This window comes from Solenopsis invicta, chromosome 7, assembly GCF_016802725.1.
Source record: "Solenopsis invicta isolate M01_SB chromosome 7, UNIL_Sinv_3.0, whole genome shotgun sequence".
In the NCBI taxonomy this organism is placed as follows: Eukaryota; Metazoa; Arthropoda; class Insecta; order Hymenoptera; family Formicidae; genus Solenopsis; species Solenopsis invicta.
In genome coordinates this window covers 4,090,028-4,112,731 of record NC_052670.1, presented here as the reverse complement: position 1 = coordinate 4,112,731, position 22,704 = coordinate 4,090,028, and the positions used below count along the sequence as shown (strand labels likewise).

The 22,704-nt window shown below is 32.9% G+C and overlaps 2 protein-coding genes and 1 long non-coding RNA gene across 6 annotated transcripts in view; 2 read left to right on the top strand and 1 right to left on the bottom strand.

Moving 5' to 3' along the window:
* LOC105199947 overlaps positions 1-21,340 on the bottom strand; it is a 299,693-nt gene extending 278,353 nt beyond the window's left edge. For 2 of the 3 annotated variants that reach the window (XR_850945.3, XR_005575185.1), the window contains exons 1-7: positions 9,035-9,093; positions 8,515-8,577; positions 7,786-7,846; positions 7,398-7,510; positions 7,090-7,137; positions 706-992; positions 384-434 (exon numbers count right to left, since the gene is read on the bottom strand). This is a non-coding gene — a long non-coding RNA (uncharacterized LOC105199947). Of the gene's footprint in view, positions 1-383; positions 435-705; positions 993-7,089; positions 7,138-7,397; positions 7,511-7,785; positions 7,847-8,514; positions 8,578-9,034; positions 9,094-20,886 lie in introns of those variants that run through there. The other variant, XR_003268223.2, reaches the window with a different exon arrangement.
* On the top strand, positions 9,216-17,288 carry LOC105199943 (neuroblastoma-amplified sequence). 2 transcript variants are annotated; one of them, XM_039451629.1, is made up of 18 exons: positions 9,216-9,682; positions 9,789-10,023; positions 10,128-10,543; positions 10,618-11,001; positions 11,119-11,326; positions 11,501-11,718; positions 11,800-12,129; positions 12,253-12,458; positions 12,539-12,835; positions 12,912-13,248; positions 13,319-13,731; positions 13,799-14,098; positions 14,170-14,458; positions 14,583-14,900; positions 15,038-15,452; positions 15,570-16,483; positions 16,624-16,749; positions 16,834-17,109. In XM_039451629.1, exons 1-18 carry the CDS (start codon positions 9,596-9,598, stop codon positions 17,107-17,109), a joined length of 5,769 nt encoding a protein of 1,922 aa, XP_039307563.1. In that variant the 5' UTR covers positions 9,216-9,595. The 2 variants fall into 2 exon arrangements, with proteins under 2 accessions (XP_039307563.1, XP_011165578.1); XM_011167276.3 differs by having other exon boundaries at positions 9,373-9,682; positions 11,498-11,718; positions 16,834-17,288.
* On the top strand, positions 18,603-22,693 carry LOC105199942 (hydroxylysine kinase). Its single transcript, XM_039451652.1, has one exon. The coding sequence runs from the start codon at positions 18,652-18,654 to the stop codon at positions 19,735-19,737; it is 1,086 nt and encodes a 361-aa protein (XP_039307586.1). The 5' UTR covers positions 18,603-18,651; the 3' UTR covers positions 19,738-22,693.
* Positions 22,694-22,704: the final 11 nt, after the last annotated feature.

Sequence of the window (22,704 nt, the reverse complement as noted above, 5' to 3'; positions counted from 1 at the left end):
TGGTTTCCCCTTAAAATTAAGGGGATAAATTGTCTAAATCCACTGCAAAAACGTGTTTGGTAATAGCTACCAAATGTTGAATAAAATAATGCCAATTAAACATTTGATTAATATTATATAAGCAAAAATAATTTTACTTTTCTAAATATTTAGCAAGCATTATCAAATTTAGTAACATTTACACTTAATACTAAAAAAAAAAAAAAAATTATTTTTTATTACATTGTAACCAAATATTTAATTATTTAACTTTATTTCATCCAACATTTGGTAGCTATTACCAAACTTTTTTTCAGTGACCTTTTCTTTGATCTTGCATAGGATATATTGCATAGGCAAATATTTGCACAGCACTGAAATAATAAAATTGATTTATGACTTACCGACCCGATGCGCAACGAGAGGAGTAATTCTGCCACGAAGCTGCGATGATACTGTAATACAAAAACATACAGAGATAATTAAAACTGTGATCAAAATAACTATTATTTTAAAAGTTAATTCTTACAAGCACATTAAACTTTTAAAATGCGACTTTTAATTAGATATTTAATAATATAATCATATCCGAAAAATATCTTTGCAAAATTCAATTTATATAAAATTTTATATTAATTTTATTTAAATATTTTTTTTTAATTTGTTGAGATGAAATCAAATAAAAGGAAAAAAGAATATCAATTTTGTATAAGAAATTATATTTACCCCAAGAGTTGCTCCTCTGGAGCCTGATGCCTCTCAGGCCTCCTCCTCCTCTCAGATTGTTAGATCTCCTCCTCCTCCTCCTCTTTTTACTGTTGTACACTCGCGAAAAACACTCGCGATAATATACTACAATCGCGCGCGGACTAATTATTTAAAGAGTTTTAATCCGATAACTTGAACGGCACTACCGATATAAAACGCGCGACGCGACGAACCGGCTACGATTCGTTTATTTTCAATTAAAATCGGCGACGAGAGTATGTCAACTTTATACATGGATAAGTTTGCTGAAGCATATAAAAATAGATTAAATGTGTATATTTAAAAACAGTATATTTAAAATATACTGTTATAGTATATTTAAATATTGTTATATTTAAAATATAACAATTTGTACGTTATATCTACAAAATAAAACCAATTCTGCAAGAAAATGCGATTACTCAATTTTCTTACTTTTACTTTTCTCACTTTTCTTACTTTTTTTTATTGGCTAAATCATTGTTATTATTAACCGCAATTAACAATAGATCTACTTGCCGATTGTTCCAACAAAATACTTCACCAACAATCACCCGAGATTTGAAAGAAAATGTATCCTAATCACAATTTAATTTTTTATGACGTTTCTACGCGGGTGCATTTCTGTTTCTAATTATGTATACACTCAAAATATGTAAATATGAAAGAAACCGTGTACTTACATACATGTATTTATGCAGACTCTCTAATTTTTGATCAATATCGACTACCTTTAATAGATTACTTTTTTTCTTCTAACCAGATTGGTCTTACCTTTTGTTGTCTCAAATCTATTCTGGCTGTATGTCAACCAGATAATTCGACTAAAAACAAATCAAATAGGATTGAATTTAAAAAATTCAAATTTTTAAATACATTTATTGTGGAGATGTGTGTATTCTAGAAAGAAAATTACAAAAATTAAGTTTAATGATATAATTAATAATTTAAATATGATTTTTAAAGTACTCATTCAATTATTTATTTCCTCAGAATTTCATGTTAATCAGTACGGGAATCTGCTCTCCCGAGAACTATATAATATCTAAAAGTGAAACCAGACCAGCTATTCATACTTCTAGCCTATAAGGATATGATACACTGGAAGTTTAAATTAAAAAGAAATATTCACAATTAGATAAATGATTATGATACACAATACATAATAAAATAAATAAAATTTTACGTAAAACTAAATTATAATGTCAAATTAACATGTGTGTCTAAATCAAATAAATTAGTGGCCAACAAACGCAAAAAACAAATTTAATAATCATAATTTTTATAGTGCAATTTTTGCTCACTTTTATTACTATTAATATTCACAATAAAAATAACTAAAAATTAGATAAAGTTAATAATAAATACAAATATAGAGTAAATTCCAAAATTATATACTGATAATATATTCTACAAACCGATTATGCACGCACTACAATTTCCAATACATATTTAAAATTCCTTTCAATAATTGAGCGTGTAATTCCAAAATTCTTAGCATCAACTTAAAATAAAAGTTTCTTAATTTTACATAAAAACTAATTATCAATAAATCTCTTCCATGTTCTTCTTATTAATATTGCTGTATCTCTACCAAGCTGTAATAATAATCTGTATTTATATTACTAAATTTTAATTTTTTACTATTGAGCTGTAAAATCATAACAAGATTAGTATTCTACCGTACATCTTCGGCAAATTTCTGATATTACCCATAAACTTTAGATCTAAAGCAACTTTTTTGTGGCACGTACGAAATAGATTGCTTGTTATGCGATTCACGAAAAAACGATTTAACAGTTTGGACGCGTTAGATACAGGATCGATAGTAAGCTCGATGCGAATGAGTACCCTCCTTTGTGTCACGTTTAACGCACGTCTAACGTCGACTAAGCTTTCTCAACCACGATTCATACGACACCTGTATTTGTTACAAGCCATAGTCGCAGGCAGCAAGTCACTTAAAGGAGACGCACTTTCTGGGGTGCTTTGTCAACCCGCGACATGCTCACAAATCGTGGTTGATCCAGCTGATAGACCGGTTAGACGCTAAGTCCAATGAGACATGGTCTCATTGAACCGATAACGTGACAAGAAGAGAGAGTGTACATTGCAACAATCTCCGATACCGACTCGTACCCCTTAATAATACATGTGCTCAATCGAACGCAAAAATTAATTTTTGGACAAATCACGATGTTTAATGCACTTACCACGCTGATAAAAGAAAATTGCTAAATTTTACTAAATATTTTGGAGAATTTAATAATTTTTCTTCCAGTACACAAAAAACTAAAAAAAAAAAAAAAAAAAAAAATATATCAAAGAATTTCTAATAATCAAAGAATTTCTAATTTTAACAAATTATTTCATATTTCTGCGATCGTCTACTTCATGGCACGTGCAAAAACATTGCTTGTACGCGATTCGCAAAAGAACGATTTAATAATTCGAACGCGTTGGATACGGGATTGATAGTGAGCTCGTTGCGAATGAGTTCTCCCTTTTGTGCCACGTTTAACACACGTCTAACGTCGACTAAGTTTTCTCAACCACGATTCATACGACACCTGTATTTGTTACAAGCCATAGTCGCAGGCAGCAAGTCACTTAAAGGAGACGCACTTTCTGGGGTGCTTTGTCAACCCGCGACATGCTCACAAATCGTGGTTGATCCAGCTGATCGGCCGGTTAGACGCTAAGTTCACTGAGACATGGTCTCATTGAATCGATAACGTGACGAGAAGAGAAAGTGTACATTTCAACGATCTCCGATACCGAATCGTACCCCTTAATAATACATGTGCCCAATCGAACGCAAAAATTAATTTTTGGACAAATCACGATGTTTAATGCAGTTACCACGCTAATAGAAGAAAATTGCTAAATTTTACTAAATATTTTGGAGAATTTAATAATTTTTTTCCCAGTACACAAAAACCTAAAAAAAAAAAGAAAAAATTATACCCCAATAATCAAAGAATTTCTACTTTTAACAAATTATTTCATATTTCTGTGATCATCTACTTTGTGGCACGCGCAGAAATATTGCTTGTACGCGATTCGCAAAAGAACGATTTAATAATTCGAACGCGTTGGATACGGAATCGATAGTGAACTCGTTGCGAATGAGTTCTCCCTTTTGTGCCACGTTTAACACACGTCTAACGTCGACTAAGTTTTCTCAACCACGATTCATACGACACCTGTATTTGTTACAAGCCATAGTCGCAGGCAGCAAGTCACTTAAAGGAGACGCACTTTCTGGGGTGCTTTGTCAACCCGCGACATGCTCACAAATCGTGGTTGATCCAGCTGATCGGCCGGTTAGATGCTAAGTTCACTGAGACATGGTCTCATTGAACCGATAACGTGACGAGAAGAGAGTGTACATTGCAAAAATCTCCAATACCGAATCGTACCCCTTAATAATACATGTGCCCAATCAAACGCGAAAATTAATTTTTGGACAAATCACGATGTTTAATGCACTTACCACGCTGATAAAAGAAAATTGCTAAATTTTACTAAATATTTTGGAGAATTTAATAATTTTTCTCCCAGTACACAAAAAACTAAAAAAAAAAACAAAAAATTATCAAAGAATTTCTAATAATCAAAGAATTTCTAATTTTAACAAATTATTTCATATTTCTGCGATCGTCTACTTCATGGCACGTGCAAAGACATTGCTTGTACGCGATTCGCAAAAGAACGATTTAATAATTCGAACGCGTTGGATACGGGATTGATAGTGAGCTCGTTGCGAATGAGTTCTCCCTTTTGTGCCACGTTTAACACACGTCTAACGTCGACTAAGTTTTCTCAACCACGATTCATACGACACCTGTATTTGTTACAAGCCATAGTCGCAGGCAGCAAGTCACTTAAAGGAGACGCACTTTCTGGGGTGCTTTGTCAACCCGCGACATGCTCACAAATCGTGGTTGATCCAGCTGATCGGCCGGTTAGACGCTAAGTTCACTGAGACATGGTCTCATTGAACCGATAACGTGACGAGAAGAGAGAGTGTACATTGCAACGATCTCCGATATCAAATCGTACCCCTTAATAATACATGTGCCCAATCGAATGCAAAAATTAATTTTTGGACAAATCATGATGTTTAATGCAGTTACCACGCTAATAGAAGAAAATTGCTAAATTTTACTAAATATTTTGGAGAATTTAATAATTTTTTTCCCAGTACACAAAAACCTAAAAAAAAAAAAAAAAAAAAAAAAAATTATACCCCAATAATCAAAGAATTTCTACTTTTAACAAATTATTTCATATTTCTGTGATCATCTACTTTGTGGCACGCGCAGAAATATTGCTTGTACGCGATTCGCAAAAGAACGATTTAATAATTCGAACGCGTTGGATACGGAATCGATAGTGAACTCGTTGCGAATGAGTTCTCCCTTTTGTGCCACGTTTAACACACGTCTAACGTCGACTAAGTTTTCTCAACCACGATTCATACGACACCTGTATTTGTTACAAGCCATAGTCGCAGGCAGCAAGTCACTTAAAGGAGACGCACTTTCTGGGGTGCTTTGTCAACCCGCGACATGCTCACAAATCGTGGTTGATCCAGCTGATCGGCCGGTTAGATGCTAAGTTCACTGAGACATGGTCTCATTGAACCGATAACGTGACGAAAAGAGAGAGTGTACATTGCAACGATCTCCGATACCGAATCGTACCCTTTAATAATACATGTGCCCAATCGAACGCGAAAATTATTTTTGATTGGTCGTAGTGCATTGCACGCATACTACGAAAAAGATTAAATAGAAATATAAATGCATTAGAAAAATAAGGTCTTGTTGCGTTGTTTAAATATTTTTTTAATGTTAACCAGTATGTTTGTTTAAAAATGAACAAATCAGATATATATGTGTATATATTGTGTATATATATATATATATATATGTGTGTGTGTGTGTGTGTGTGTGTGTGTGTGTGTGTGTGTGTGTGTGTGTGTGTGTGTGTGTGTGTGTGTGTGTGTGTGTGTATTATAGAAATTACCAGGTTAAAATAAAGTCTATAAAACATTTTCATTATAAGATATCGAGTTCTATTATAATTATCAGAAAAATCTAATTTCATCAAAACGCATTCATACAGAAAAAAAATTAAAATTTTCAAATTAACAATTTATTATTTCATATATAAGTGAGAATATAAAATCTATTTGGAAGAACTTATAAACAGACATAATTTGCTTACATAAAGAAAAAATATTTTTTATTAATGCAAATTATGTCTGTTTAAAATTATAAAATCTTTCAAAAAAATTTTATATTCTTTCTTACTCTAAAAAAATGATCTATATTAACAAAACTTATATGATTGAGAGTTTCTGGTAAATCCAAAAGCAGAATTTTCCTTTTATTTTGTTGATTTTGGTTATATCTAAATATTAGATTTTTATTTATTATCTATATCAAATTAATACAATTTATTGTTTTGTTTATTAAAGTGCAAATAAATATCTTACAATTAGTATGTTTATTCAAGTCTATTATATTTCTTTACAAAATTTAATACTAATTGTACATTTCTATTTGGATTCTAATATGTTCTAATAAGAAACATGAATAGCCTCTCTGGTTAGAATTTATATATTTTATGGTATAAATCATTTGTGGGCAATTCATCTATTCTCTAACATGAATTCCGGATGAAACAGGGAAACAAATTTTTAATATCATGGTTATTTAAAATGAGCTTAACAAATTGTATGTTTGCGTTAATTCTTTTTATTTCTGTTTATTTAAAATACCTATACTGTGTGTACTAAAGCTTTATATTTTTTCAATTCAATATTATTCAATTTGTCACTAGTCATTTTGATAAACACAATTTTTATTCATTAAATTATTATTATATATAAAACACGATAAAAATTCAAATTTATTATTACGTCTTAAAATAATTTTAATTTATTCAATTAAAATTATGTCACTACATAATATTAATTCGGAATTATTATTATGTCCCGCCATAATTTAAATTCTTAAAATTTTTATTATGTCACAACATAATTTTAATACATAGAATTATTGTTATGTCATAACATAATTTTAATTCATCTATTTAAAGTTGTGTCTTGACAGAATTAATTTTATGGCCATAATAAATATTACATATTCTGTTATGTCTGGACATAATAATAATTCCATTAATTAAAATAATAGATGCAATACAATTTTATTTATTTAAACTCAATTTTTTGAGACAATTTATTTTAAACATTTTTGTTAGAGAACGTTTCTTTCATATTATTAAAAAGTAAAGTGGCTTGCGATAATTCATAGTTTTGTTACCTCTTTTATAAATTTTTTTATAACTCACCAATTAATACGGAACTGTGGAGTTAACAGACACGTCACTATGATGAATCTGTAACATATGTATAGATATAAGATTCTTATTAAAGTAGCTCTTAAAATAATTAACGATTCAAAAAACAATTTTTACAGGCAGAATTTTTTAATTGCTTTTAAATTAAAATATTATAATTATGCATTCTTAAAAAAAATAACTTTATAAAAATAAATTTATAAAGATTTATATTAAAATATTTTTTCTTTTAATTATTATTTTTTAAAAATTGAAATAAACAATTAATTTTACGTAGATATGTAAGCAATAATACTTACCGCAAAGTTTGCCCATCGAAACCCGATACCTCCTTTAAGTCTAATTTATTTTCGAGTTGTCAGATCCCACAATGTGCAATAATAGAATTGTAGTACATACGATACTATACAATCTGTAACACAAAAAAGTATTCAAATACAAAAAAATGTTCAAATAGAAATAATTTTGAAAATAAATATAAGGAAAAATTATTCTTGCATGCAAGTATCGTTTTTTATTTATAATGTTGATAGATATATGTAATAAAAGGATAAAGTTTTAATGAAAATATATTATTAAAATACAAGAATCGCGCGCTATGTCGCAAACGAATATAAAATCTATTTTTTAACCAATAATTAGGCGTTGTTTAATAATAAATGCATGGTTAATGTAAACTTTGCTTACTAATTAGATGAATCGCAACGCCATTCGTTTCGGAGTTAATCCTTTTTGCATACGCCGCGTTCTGCAAATAAAAAGTACTTAAATGCAATTAAGAAGACGAAACGGTTTCATTTCCCGCGCGGACAACTTCATAGCGACGCCGTATTTGTGACGTAGTGACGCTACTCATCCCGCTCTTAACTTCATATTCATGCACTGGTCCGCGTCTCAAGCAACAAATTTATGTTGTCTTTTATGACGATTGTTATTTCATATTATACGTTAGAAGCATTTTAATATTATAAGCTCGACATCCGCGCGTGTTACTTGCAATCCGATAATATATGTATCGTCGTTAACAGGTAGAGCGATATACCTTTGACCAAGTGATTATCGCGAAATATGCGTTTGTACGAATCACCAATATGAGTATAGAATTTGTATTACGCGATGGTTAAACTGATAGTATTGACGCGATTGAGATTGAGATTGATTTCGCATATTTGTTAAACGAATCGCGACGCCCCTCGCTCCAGTTCCAATCCATCCACCACCCGCCGCGTTCTGCAATCAGACATGTAAATGTGAATCAAGATGGCGAGCCGAACTTCGTTCCCTCGCGCACGGTCAACTTTACGCGTCAAGATTGACGCTGCGTTCACGCCGCGGCCGCGCAACATACGAATATCGAATCTACGTTACGCGAGGATTAACTTTTGGCAATGACTATTAATGCGAGGTTTCGCTCACCTATTAAACGAGCCGCGATAACGTCTCCGTTCCGGGGCCCGTCCATCCCGCGTCCGTTGCGTTCTGTAAAAGAAACGTGAATGCAACTGAAGGTGGCGCGAAGCGGCTTCGTTTCCGCGCGGTCAACTTCACGCGGCAAGACCGACGCGACGTGACGCAACGCGACACGACGCTGCGTTCGCGCCACCGCGACAACGCTACCTTGTCAACTTACAATTAGCATTTTCCGCAACATATTATCGAGTAGCAAACTTAAAATTATCGCGAGATTTACCTATTAACGAGTTTGCAACGCTACTCGCTCCCGTTTCGATCTGCATCGCGTCTGCTGTCTTCCGTAATCAGACGTGAATGCAGGTTAAAATGGCGAACCGGCTTTGTTTTCCGCGCGGATAACTTTACGCATCGCGGCCGTGCTTATAGTTTCGATTGGAATAGGCGTATTAATGTGACCAGAGCCGAGCGCGTTACTGGCAATATCGACAACAACTATTAAGAGATTAATAACGATCTCGTATACCTATTAAACAAGTCGCAATGCCGCTCGCGGCAGGATGCGTGCAGCATTCGCCGCGTTCCATCAGTGAAAAGACGGTGAGAAGCGGCGGCTTCGTCTCGATCCCGCGCGCGGACAACTTCACGCGCCAAGATCGACACTACACGTGTCCCGCGCTTAACTTTGCGTTTATTTTTCGCATTATGATACAAATTATTATTTTATGTTTAAACATGTCTCAGATTATAATTACTTCTAAATAATGATAAAAATATAAATAAATTAAAATATGAGTTAAATTTTCTTCCTATTTGACATCGATCGATTCGATTAATCATTTAACTATTCGACTTTCGAGGCGCTATTGTGCCATGTTGTGTTGTGCAGTAGAACCGAAGAATATACGTGTTATCCATTGGAAATATTCGTGGATATAGCTACGTAGTTCAATACGCACGTTTTGTATACATTGAGGCGTTAGGCGTTTAGGTTTGCTAGCTGGGTCCAGGCAGTAGAAGTGAGCTTTTATGTCAGTCACGTCTCTCAGAGTGTGTTAGGTTAGGTTATGTGTGTGTTCGTGACAAGATGAGCAACGTGGACGAAACGTCAAACGAGCCTATACTATACGAACTATTGGAGTATTTCGTACGCAAGCAGGAACCAGAATTGATCGTAAGTCCAAGATATCACATTGAGGACATGCTATTAGAACAATCGCTGAGTTAAGAGACATTGTCATAACTGTATCTAAAAAATGTTCCATATTTCTATATTTTAGAAATGCAAGAATGACGCAGCTATCCTCCCATCTACTGGCACTATAAAAAATGCTCTCAGGTACCTTAACAACAGGTACTCCCTACCTGAAAGTATCTCGCAGCAAATCAGTCTTACACTACCGTGGAAGTTTGCTGTCGGAGATCATGGTCGGGTACTTGCTATCTTACAGGAAAATATCATTGAAATACGAAAGGCTAAAGATGAATATTCTTCCATAGTAGGGAAGGCATCTGGTAAATAACGCAAAAATATTTACTGTTGATATTACATTATAAATGTTACTCATTCCTCTTTGTTGTGTCTCATATATAAAGTTCTGTCTTGACGTATTTTCTAGCTCCAAAGGATGCTTTTCCTCAATGGCGTAAGCTTGCTTGGAGTCCTGATGGAATGATTTTGATATTAGCATCTAGTAGTGGTTATACCTCCTTTTACAACGCACTAGGAAATAATATCTTTAATATAAATCCAAAGACAATTTCACAAAATCCTCATATTCTCGAAGCTGGTGACGCTATAGCGTCCATGCTCTTCCTCAAGCCAAGGCTAACAAGTGAGAAATGGGCCTATGAGTTTATTTTAATTTCATACAGTGGGTTGCTCAGGTCTTATTATATTTCTACAAGTGGTTTTAGTGCCAATTATGACTTTTCTTTTGGCAATTTTTACAAAAATGGTATCAACGTTGTAGCTTATGATGAAAAACGTAGCTTGTTTTATGTTGCTGGAAATATGATAACACAAAAATTAATGGTAAATATATATAACTACATGCATGATTGTGTAATCATACATATGTAATATAATATACTTACATATTATTTCAGTCCACTGCGTCTGAATCTGGATTAACTTCGTGGCGACTTTTGAATGATTATCCATACTGTAAATTATCATTTACATTTGAAGATTCCGCTACCAGTAATTCACGGTTTTCTGTATGGAATTTAATTCCCATCTTTAGTTTTCAATCAGAGTCAATTATATTTTCAATAAAAATTTCACCAAATGGCGAGTTTCTGGTATGCTTGCATACGGATGGTTCAGTTTCATTATGGGGTTTGCCAAATTTAATACTACAAAAAAAATGGAAGTTGTCTGAACAGCCAGAATATAACATACCTAATCCTTTGGGAATAACAAAATTTAAAAAATTTCCACCAGGCTTTACAGAATTCCATCCAATAGATATTGGTTGGTGGTCTGATCAGGTAACATATCTTGATCATTTATAAATGAACATTTAAAAATATTATTACTTTTATAAAAAATTGGCATTACTTAAAAGATGTTACAAGTTAAACATCTTTTAAATGTTCTTTTTTCAGGCTATCATAATAGCTCGATATTCAGGCTCCACTTCAGTCTGTTCCACATGGAATTTAAAAAATCTATTAGGTGTTAGTCCAGAATTTCTAGCAGGACAACCACAAGTATGCGAGCTTGATTTAGAGAAAGGATTCTTATGTTTAGATTGCGAAACCTTTATTACAAGTAAAAAACGAAGTAGAGAATCCAGTGATGGTCACTTGTCAGGTTTGTTTATGGCATGTTTATAGTTCATTAATTTTTTTGTTTGTGTATAACTGTCTTATATATGATATATAATTTATTAGCTGTACTTCATATATAGTCTTTCTGCATTAATAATAAAGGTATTATCATATGTGTAAAAAATAAAAGTATTGTTTTTATTTTATGATGAAGAAGCATCGTCTGAAAGCGAAAAGGATGACGATGAGTTGGAACCTGTTACTATATTAAGTTATACTACGAATTTGGTTCAAAGCACGCTGTATTCAATAACCGATATTGAAAGATTTCAACCAAAGAGAAAAAAATCAAAAATATTACATCGAACGTATAGAATTTTGAACTTAAAAAGAACGACTCCGGAAGAGCTCTATTCCAGGAAAATAGATATTGAGGTATGTATAAATAATTTTTATTGAATTTAATTAGAAATTTTGTATGTTAAACAACTAAACGGCTTTATGGGGTTATTTTAGGAATATGAGGAAGCGTTAGCTTTAGCGAACACGTATAATTTGGACACAGATCTAGTGTATCAAACACAGTGGAGAAAGTCAGAATTATCTTTGAATGCTATTACAGAACACTTAAGTAAAATAAGTAAAAGATCTTGGGTTTTAAATGAATGTGTTGTACGCGTTCCCGATACTCTGGAAGCTGCAAGGGAATTATTGAATTTTGGATTAAGAGGCGCAAACCTAGAAACTTTAATAGCTATCGATATCTGCGACAATGACAAATTTGTAAATCCCGATATAGATGACGATTGGCAAATACTAGACCAAATGACTGTAAGTTTAAAACAGGTAAGCAAAATCAACTATGACAATATATCTAATAAAAAATGCACAGTATTGCATTATATTATTAAATCAAATTATACACAAATAAATTGTACACTTAATTTAATTTAGAAATCAAATTAATAGGTGCAGAAAGTTAATGAAATGCTTGAAAAAATAGATATAAAAAATTTATCTGAGGCTCAAAAAGATTTAATTAAGTATCGGAGGAAGTTTCTAAATCATTTAGATAAATTGCTTACGTATGAAATTATATTAGAGTCACCACTCAAATATAAAAAAGAATTTTACGAAGAGTTTCGAAGGTTATCACCTATTGAAAATGCAATCAGGTATTAATATACTTACATATTTTGTTACCAATTTATGAAATGTGTATTTTTATCTTGTTATGAATATTTTATAATTATAGATTTGCCAAAAATAGTGATTACCGAGCTGTTGAAATTATGTTTACCTATTATGGAGAAAGTTTGCTACCTCATTGGCTAGCAATTATCAGCTTCTTTCCAGAAACTTTGAATACATTAGATTACCAAAAACTGCTACCACAATGTGATTCAGAAGGGCAATTATTTTTGTTGGATCAACGTGAATTACGACAAAAAGATTGGTCAGAAAAATATGAGTTTAATGAAATAATAAGTGTTGATTTAGAAGATCCATCAAAAATACTGTATGAACAGGATCCCTCGTTGTCAGTATATAGGTAAGAACTTTGTTACATTATTATTTGCATTTTAAAGTATTTATATTATCTAATCACATTGTTATTTTGTTTTCAGAAATACACAACTTACTTCAGATTTATTACAAAAATGGTATAAGACACGTGCTTATGAAATTGAAAAAAATAGCTCTTTAGTAGATAATGCTTTGCAATTAATTAAAATTGGAAAGTCTCATAATATTAATGGCCTAGAAGATTTGTTATTAGAATTGGAAACTTTAGATGATCTTGTGTATACAGTACATTTGGAGGATATGCCATTAGACAAATTAGAGAAATTGAGTAATATGGAAAAGATCAAACTTTTGATGAGTACATCAAATAAAGTTAATTTTGTTGAAAACATAAAGAATCTTTTGTTACCTTTTATTAAACGAAGACACCAATACTTGGTATGTATAGCTTCTTTAAGTCACTAAAATTATATACGTATACGCATAATAATAATGTTTAAAATTATAGGGTGGAGATCTTCAAAAATGCTTACTAAGTGATTATCTAATTTCTCTAAGCAAAGATGATTTGACATTCCCGGTTAAATTTTTTGACTATTTAAAACAGACGCAGGACATGGAAATAATTGAATTAATAGATGATGTTGCTACTTTAGCTTTAGATTGTATATATGCCTGTGACGATCTTGACATGTATGAAAAGGCTAAAGATATTTTAGATTCGATATCAGAAGATTATGATGGTAAAAGAACAAATGCAATATGCAACTTGTTAGAAGAATCTGAAGGAGAACTTGACTGCGTCAAACTTTTAAGCAAATATGGTGTAAAAACAACGTTAAACTTTATACGAAAAAACAGAAACGATCCTGACATCGCTAAATCGCTTTTAACACAAATGGCAAGAAGTTTAAATAAAAGGTATAATTTTTATAAATTGAACGATTTTTTGTAATAGACATACGAGATGATATGTTTATAATTTCAGTTTGATACCTCCAGATGAAAGAGAATGGGCGCAATTATTAAACGATCTGTTAGATATACATGGACTAATTTTTTCATGTATTGCTGTTGAAACCTGTTTCGAAATATGCGTTTCAGCCCGTTTACTTTCGAGAATTAAATGTACTATCCGTAATTGTACCACTTTAATAGAAACCAAGAGAAATGAGAAATCTTTGTTAAAAGTATCTTATGAGAAAGCAGTTAATCTTATATTAGAAGCATCCAAAGAATATTTTAACGGTTCTAGAACGCTTACTGATCCACATATGGAATTAGCTAAGTAAGTAACTTATTAACATAATAATTGTATATAATAACTTATTCTAAAACATATATAAATAATTGTTGCAGAACTTGCCTCGATCTCATCGAAGATGATAACACGAAAATTAAAGAAGAATATGATCTTATTAAATCGCTCCAAATATTGAATGAATTCAATGTCGATATATTACCACTTCAAGTTAGATTAACAGTAGATAAATTAACCTTGATCGAGTACTGTTTAAATAACCAAAGGGATGCTTATAAAAATAGACAAAAATTGTTAACGTTAGCAATTTATTTACGAATTGAAGGAAATAACAGTAGACTTCGCGAGGGAAAAATTTTGGAATTAATAGCTAAAAAAGCACTCGAGGTAAGATATCTATACATATATCTTTTCTATGTGAATTTTTTGTAACCCATTTTTTTCAGAGTTTTGAAAAGTAGAACGTAAAGATTAATAATACGTATAATTATTGTATTTTTTTATTCCACAGACTGAAGATTACAATACATGTGCCACGATATGTATCCAATTAGCGGAAAATAATTATCTTCCTGCTTGGGAAATTTGTTTAAATTTGGGGTGTTGTGATAATTATCAGGATTTAAAAATTAGGCAAAAGTGTCTATGGTTCGCAATAAATAATGGCCCTAATGATATATTAGGTAATGCTTTAGAACATACACATTTGTTAAGAATACAAATGTTACATAAGGATTTGGAATTGTGGATGCCTTCTGCGGAATTTGAAAGTTTGAAGGATGAAGAAAGTGATACGAGCGAAGATGATTTTACAGATGCTATGACAACGGTAAAAGAAATTTATTTCAATGAATTAACGTTAATACTTTTCTTATGTAAAATGCAAGATAAAAAATATAACAAAATATAAAATAAAAATGTAAATTATAAAGTAAAAAATATAAACTGTTATTATATAATTTACAGCCACAAATAGAAGTGAAAGAATTTGTTCCAAAAATGTTGGAAACTTCAACCGGAATTGTTAAAAGTTCAGCTAATATCATGAAGGAATCTACATTCAACTTGATAAGAAATATCAGTAATACAAATTTTTGGAAATCTAGACTAAACCTTAATTTTAAAAACGATTTAGAAACTAATGCGGAACATGAATCGGAAATGAAACAAAACGAGGAAGATGCTAATCTTCAAAGTTTTCCATGCTATTATGAGTCCTTACACGAACTATGTCGGATAAGTGTTAACGAAACAAGATATAATAAATATTCTATGACAGACTTAGAAAATACAAAATTAAAATGTTGCCGAGCGCTTTTAAGAATAACTATACTGAGTGAATCCTCTAGCTATGGGCTAGAAATAAGTGATATTAATCATTGTAAGTATCGTATCAAAAATATTTAACAAAAATTTAATCGTAAATGAATTACGTTAATACGTAAATGAATTACGTTAATACGTAATAAAAATTACAAAAGTATTTTTTTAATTTCAGTGCTTCTAGAATGTGCAAAGCACACTATATCAGATGATTGGTTACTTGGTATGGCGTATCTATTGAGTTTAAATAGAGATCGCATCTTGGATGCTCAAACAATCTTTGTAAATTTACCGCAATTTGAATTGTATATGCAAACCGCGCTTTATTATTATTCATTAGAATTATATAAGAAATTGTACACTGATTGTGAAAAGTTATACTTAAACAGTCCATTGGACTTAATGAAAACCATGATAATTGCAGCACAAAAGTCTGAAGAATGTGACATTGTTAAAGCATTACAATATTGGCAAAGTTATCTACTCGGCGGAGCACAAATTATTAATATAAATCAAATGAAAGATATAAGCCCGTTTGAACTGGGACAAAGTAGTACTCATGTACATTCTGTGAAAATTTCAAAAACTATAAACGAAGAACAAGAATCTGCAAAATGTGTCGATACTAATGATATCCTATCAAATTCTAAAGCAGATGAGGATCTAAAAATGACTATCTCAGATAATATTGATGCCGTGGAGTGGACAGATGATTGGGGTGATTTTTCCGATGATAACATAGAAGTAAATAGTGATAAGAACAAAATTAGGTCCGAAGAAATTTCACAAGAAGAAACCATTCTTTCTCTCGATCACACCATTACTGAAAATACGACGGAGAAAGATCGATTTAAATTATTTCAGAAACTGTTTAATCAAATCAACAACTTAGAGCAATATCAAGAAGTGAAAAGAATGATATCTCAATGGCCGAAATTTAATATGCCAGATCATATTATGATAGATAATCATCCAGTTTTAAAAATGATGAAAGTGATAGTTGAACTTGCAAAAACGAATATGACTGACTTTGAAAAAAGGGTATTACAGGAACATGAAGAACTCATTGGATTATTAACGTCTGAGGAGGTATTGTAATAAATTGCATTGTTTTTTCTATTTTTATTTTTAATTACATTATAATCTTTTTTTATTATGGATTAATGTTGCATTTAATATTATATAATTTAAATTATATTAAATATTGTCTAAATACTTTTACAATACAGATCCTCAAACAATTTTTGGAACTCGAACGAGGTCACATTAATTTTGTACAAAGCCTTTACATTCGATTATGCTCTCAGGACGTATTGATGCATGAAGAGGCAGTAAGTCTCATTAAAGAACAACAGGTCAGCATCGCCTATCTAGTTTTGCATGTGAATAGTTCCTGAAACATATAACGCAATAATTTTTCTTTCATTCAATTTTTCTAGGCTACTGTGCTACCACCGTTAGTACTGGAGAAACTCTTCCTAAATAATTTAACAGCATTGTTCAATCCAGATCATACTGTATATAAACAGATAATCGAACATGTTTTTATAAATGAATCTTTAACCGGCATTGAAGAAAATGCAAAAACACTCGTACACGAGTTAAGAAAACAAAAATATATACTAGAAGCTTTGCACATTATAAAATTAATGAAGAGAATACCGTCGACCTTGTGCACATTTGATACTTGTTTTCAGTTACTAATGCAAGAATGAATTTATTCCAAAGGTAAAGAAAAGCTCTGATGCATTGAAAATATAAAAAAAAGTTACAAAAAAGGTATTTATAAGTAGTTTTTTTTATTCTGTACAAAAATTGTTAAAAGATGTGCATGCGATATAGAATTTAAAGTTCTTATAAAGTTCCATATCATTTCACCTTAGAACAAAAAACGTAAAAAAAAGTGAAATTATTTTAAATTTTTGTCCAGCAGTAAAGCTTTCTGTGACATTTTAAAAGATTTATATCTCTTTTGTATATACATGTGTATATATATATATGTGTGTATATATAAATAAAAAAAATTTATTTGTAAATATATAAATACAAATTATGTTATAAGAAATAAGAATGAATTTGAAAAAATTTACAATTATCTAACAAATGTGTATTCTGTGTATTCTTGTATCTTATCAATCCCTTTGCGAAAGAGCGGCAGTCAGTTCCATTAATGTTTCCTAAATCAAATTCTCTCACTGGGTTTAATAAATCTCAAAAGGTAATAACTGGATCCACAAACGCTATCTCTGGCGTTTTATCAGTCTCGATAAGATTGAATGACTCATTTAGTTACTGCAATACGCTGTATCGTGTTGTATGCCCAATTACTCTTGATGTAAATATCATTGCGCGTTTGTACCCTCCAGTTGTGCTGAATGTCAACGATGATTGAGCGTGGTCTACGCTCGCTGCGCACACCATCGCTCGCCTAGCTCGGCAAACTGCTCCGTCCCCGTCTGAGAACTTAGTTTGCCGCTTCCTTCGGTCGAATAAACACGTCCTTCAGTCGGGTGAGTCGATATATTTACATATATATTCGTGACCGCGAATATCCGCTTACTATCGCATGTGCTTATAATGCAGGTTCTTGTTTAAGCGACTTAAAATTTTTTATTATTGTCATTGTTAAACCAATTACATATGAAAAAATGCTTTCTTTTATTTTAGTTTGTAAAATATATATGTAGAAATATTTTATTATTTCTTTCTAATGAATTTTTTATTTGCTCAATACTTAAAATTATAAATTATTAAAGTGTATATATATATATATATATATATATATATATATATATATATATATATATATATATATCTGTGTGTATGTGTGTGTGTACACTAATATATATATTGTAAGTAAAATAAAATAATAATACAATCCAATTATTACTTGTGAAGAAATAAATATATATAGCGGGCTTTGTTATTTTGTAATTTCAACAATATCAGCTTTGATATAACTTTTATTAATTACACTTTGTCTTCTTATCCTGCTGACGTCCCAATCAATTGATAAATTGCTCTCACACTAATATGCAGAATTCTATAACTGTATATCTCTTGTATCTGTACAGTTTAACGATTAATCAACAAGAGAACAAAGAAGATATTCCAGCGACGGCTTTACTCACCGTTCCAAACGCTCTTCCCCTCGCGCTCTCTCTTCGCTCTGCAGGGGACATATATTTCTCTTTTTCATCGACCCGGCTTCCCCCTTAATAACTCGCGGCTATTTTTGCGCCGTGCAACGCGGCAGCATGGAGTACAACGACACGCTGCTCATCCCAGGCCAGCATATACGTCCGCCCGTGACCGAGGAAACGGCAATCGCTCTGCTGGAGCGACTCTATGGGATGAGAGCGACGAGCGTGCGTGAACTGAACGCTTATGATGACCGCAATTACCACGTGGTGTGTGGCGGGACGACTACAAATCCACACGCGATCAATTTGGAAAATACCAGTTATGTCCTCAAGGTGATCAACTCTTTGGAATCTCGCAAGACCGACGTAATTGAGGCGCAAACAGAGCTAATGATTTTTCTTAATCAGCAAAACATCTGCTGCTCGTTACCGGTCAAGAATGTGAGTGGCGCATACTTTTCTCTGGAAACTTTAAAGAGCGAGAATACTATGGAGAAGTACGCTGTGAGACTACTAGTTTATCGTCCTGGTGAGCTACTATCTCGTGTGAAAATAACCGATGAGTTGTTATGCAAACTTGGCAGTTTCACTGCCAGAATCGATGAGATTCTTATGGGCTTCAATCATCCCGCCTATGACAATCACAAATCACTGTGGATGTTGACTTCGGTGCCGCAAGTGCAGCAATTCACGTATGCAATTAAAAGCTCGTTCGATAAGCAGTTGGTGCATGATGTGATCGTTAATTTCCAGAAGAAGGTATTGCCAGTCACAGATCAATTGGAACAAACGGTCATACATGGTGATCTGAATGAGCACAATATTATTGTAACTCCTGATGGTAAAGACATTGCTGCCGTGATCGATTTTGGTGACTCTCACAGGACTTGTCGCATTTTCGAACTAGCTATAGTTCTTTGCTACATGATTTTACAAACAGCCGACGTTGGAATGGGTAGATATGTCGTGGAGGGTTACGAGAAAATCAAGAAATTGACCGAAATGGAGAAAAAAATTCTCAAAATCAGTGTATGTGCTAGGATATGCCAGAGTCTTGTAATGGGCGCTTATTCGCATCTGCATGATCCCGAAAATCAGTATTTGCTAAGCACACAAAAAACCGGATGGTTGTTATTGAAAAGATTATGGCCCATGAGTCAAGAGGCTGTGATGCAAGCCTGGGGATTGACTGTTCCCTAAATAATCAATTTGTCGAGTTAAGTAAATAACGTAGATTATTCACTACGTTGATTATACATTTTTGTATAAATATTTTATATAAATATTGATTCATTTACTTGGCAAAAGAAGTCTATATGTTTTATATATATATATATATATATATATATATGGTATACATATTTAAAAAATATATTTTTTTAAATATATATATAGCATATATTTTCTTTCTTTTATATTATCTGTATTCATATAGAAAAAATAATAAAAATATTTTCAAAATTACGATTACATTATACAATAATTATATATACAATTTTATATTATAATACATGGGAAATTTGTTCTAATTTCTTCAAACTTTACTTTTTATAAAAAAAAACAATATTAAAATTATTTAACTAATTATTTTCAAATTCTTTTTACTATTTTGCTCATTTATAACAGACATTACAATAGAAAGAAAACGTATGCATTGGCATATTTAATACATAATTATATGTATTTATGTTTTATTATATAGACTTTTTTTACAAGTAATAATTCTTGGAAATAATTATATTGTTTTTGTGACAAATAATTGGATAGAGTAGATAAAGTCATTATTAGATTGGATTGAAAGAAACAGAGGTATCAAATATATCAATTATATAATTTTCATTAGATTGATAAGTAACTGCATTGTTAGATATTTTCAAAAGATTAATTATTTACTTGTCCTCTTAAGAGAATTTTAAATATCGATCGCATTATAAAACAAATTAATTTTCGAATTGATTTGACAGATCACAAAATCTTTTTACAGGATAAAGGTACGCACCAAACTTGAATAGGATAGATTTTACAAGAAAGTCGAAGATAAAGAAATAAAAGAAGTAAAGGAAAAAGCCTAGCTGTGGCCCATGTCTACGATTTGGATTTTAGCTGATTTTTCGAGACGCCATCTCTACAACATGGACATACACTACGATGCCAATGTATATACAGGTTAGACCTCGGAATGCATATTACCCGCGACTGTTGGTACACCTGGCAAACGGAGCGCTGGAATGCGCGTACACAAACTTCAAATTTTTCCTATTCTTTTGTCGTCTTGTCGCGATTTATGCGAGCGCAATTGAGACGAAGCGCAAATACTGAAATATAGGGGCGAATAAGCGGTTGACTTACCGTTCGCCACTGATCGCTCGATCCGTCCAGCTCTGGCTCGACCGCAGTTCTCGAACGTTCGAGTTCGTCCAAGATCCTTCTCACGATGATTCGTCTTCATTCACACTCGACATGAATGCGTGATTCTTCGGTTTTGGCACTCTCGAAACACTCCTGGTACTCACGCTCGTAGAAAACTCGAAATACGAGGCCACGGGGAAGTTGCAGACACGATTGAACGCGATTTCGCACCATGCATCGTATACGACGGATGTTGGCACAAACGCCCGACACCATTTCGCTTTCGACACTCTCGAAACACTCGCTCGCGTCAAAAACTCGTACGGGACAACGAGAATACGAGTTGAAATGCGTCACGACGCGCCGCGATCTTCCGCCGCCCTGTCTAACTGACCGTCTGCTGCTACTGCGTAGCGGCGGTAGAGCAGCGCAGCGGCGCGTAGGCGCCAGTCACGTGAGTCGCGCGTCACGCCGCTACGCAGTGCTACGCAGTGTCAGTCGGTTAGGCAGTTAGGCAGGACGGCGGAAGGTCGCGGTGCGTCGCGGCGCCTTTTAACTCGCATCCTCGTCGTCCCGTATGAGATGTTGACGCGAGCGAGTGTTTCGAGACTGCCGTGCAGTGTCGAAAGCGAAGTGATGTCGGGCATTCGTGCCAGCATCCGTTGCGTCGTGTTGACTTGTGTCGGATACGATGGATAGAGCGAAGTCGTGTCGCGTTCAACCGTGTTTCGCATCTTCTCCATTGCCTTGTATCCCGAGTTTTCGACTCGCGCGAGTACCGGGAGTGTTTCGAGAGTGCCGAAAACGAAGAGTCGCGTGTTCATGACAAGTGTAAAGGCGAATCGTCGTGAGGAGGATCTTGGATCTCGAACGTTCGAGAGCTGCGACCGAGACGGAGCTGGACGGTGGATGGAGTGATCAGCGGCGAACGGTGAGTCAATTCATTCGTATCTACTGTTTATTTGCCTTCACATTTCAGTATATTCGCGTCTTGTTCTGATTGCGCTCGCATAAATCGCGACAAGACGACTCAATGAATTGCGCGAAAGTCGTTAGTATAGGAAAAAATTTGAAGTGTGCGTATGCACACTTGGCGCTCTTTTCGCCAGGTATGCCAACAGTCGCGGGTGACGTGCTTTCCGAAGTCTAACCTATATATTGGCATCGTAGTGTATGTCCACGTTGTAGAGATGGCAATGATGGCATCACGAAAAATCGTATCAGTTAAAATCCAAATTGTGGCATGGTCACTCTTAGCTAGGCTTTTTCTTTTTTTCTTTCGATTTTCTCGTAAAATCTATCTTGTCCAAGTTTTTCTTGGTGCGTATTTTTATTCTACAAAAGGATTTTGTGATCTGTCAAATCAATTCAAAAACGGTAATTCTACTTGTTTTTGGAAAGCTATAATTTTGCAGTTACCTTGATTTGATAGCATTATATTACGTGTGAATTTATAGTTGCTTATGCACGTTGTCTTTTTAAAACGTCGCCTAAGATAATGGTCAATTACGAGTGCAATAATTCTATAACATATTTTCAATTATATGCATAATAATAATGTGTAAGATATATCTGAAAAATGTAATTAAGACTTGAAAAGATATTGTTTTTTTGTAATCATTCAATTCGCACAAGTGATACTTTTAATAGAGTCTATTAAATACTTGTTGGTATTATATGATATGGTCTCAACAAATAAAATATTAGTTTTAGTAATCAAAAATGTTTTTCTAATTAGATGGCGACATGTGTATATTAGGAAGTTTGTAATTAAAATCCTGCTAAATAAAAATTGTAAGAAAAATAACTGCGATATTG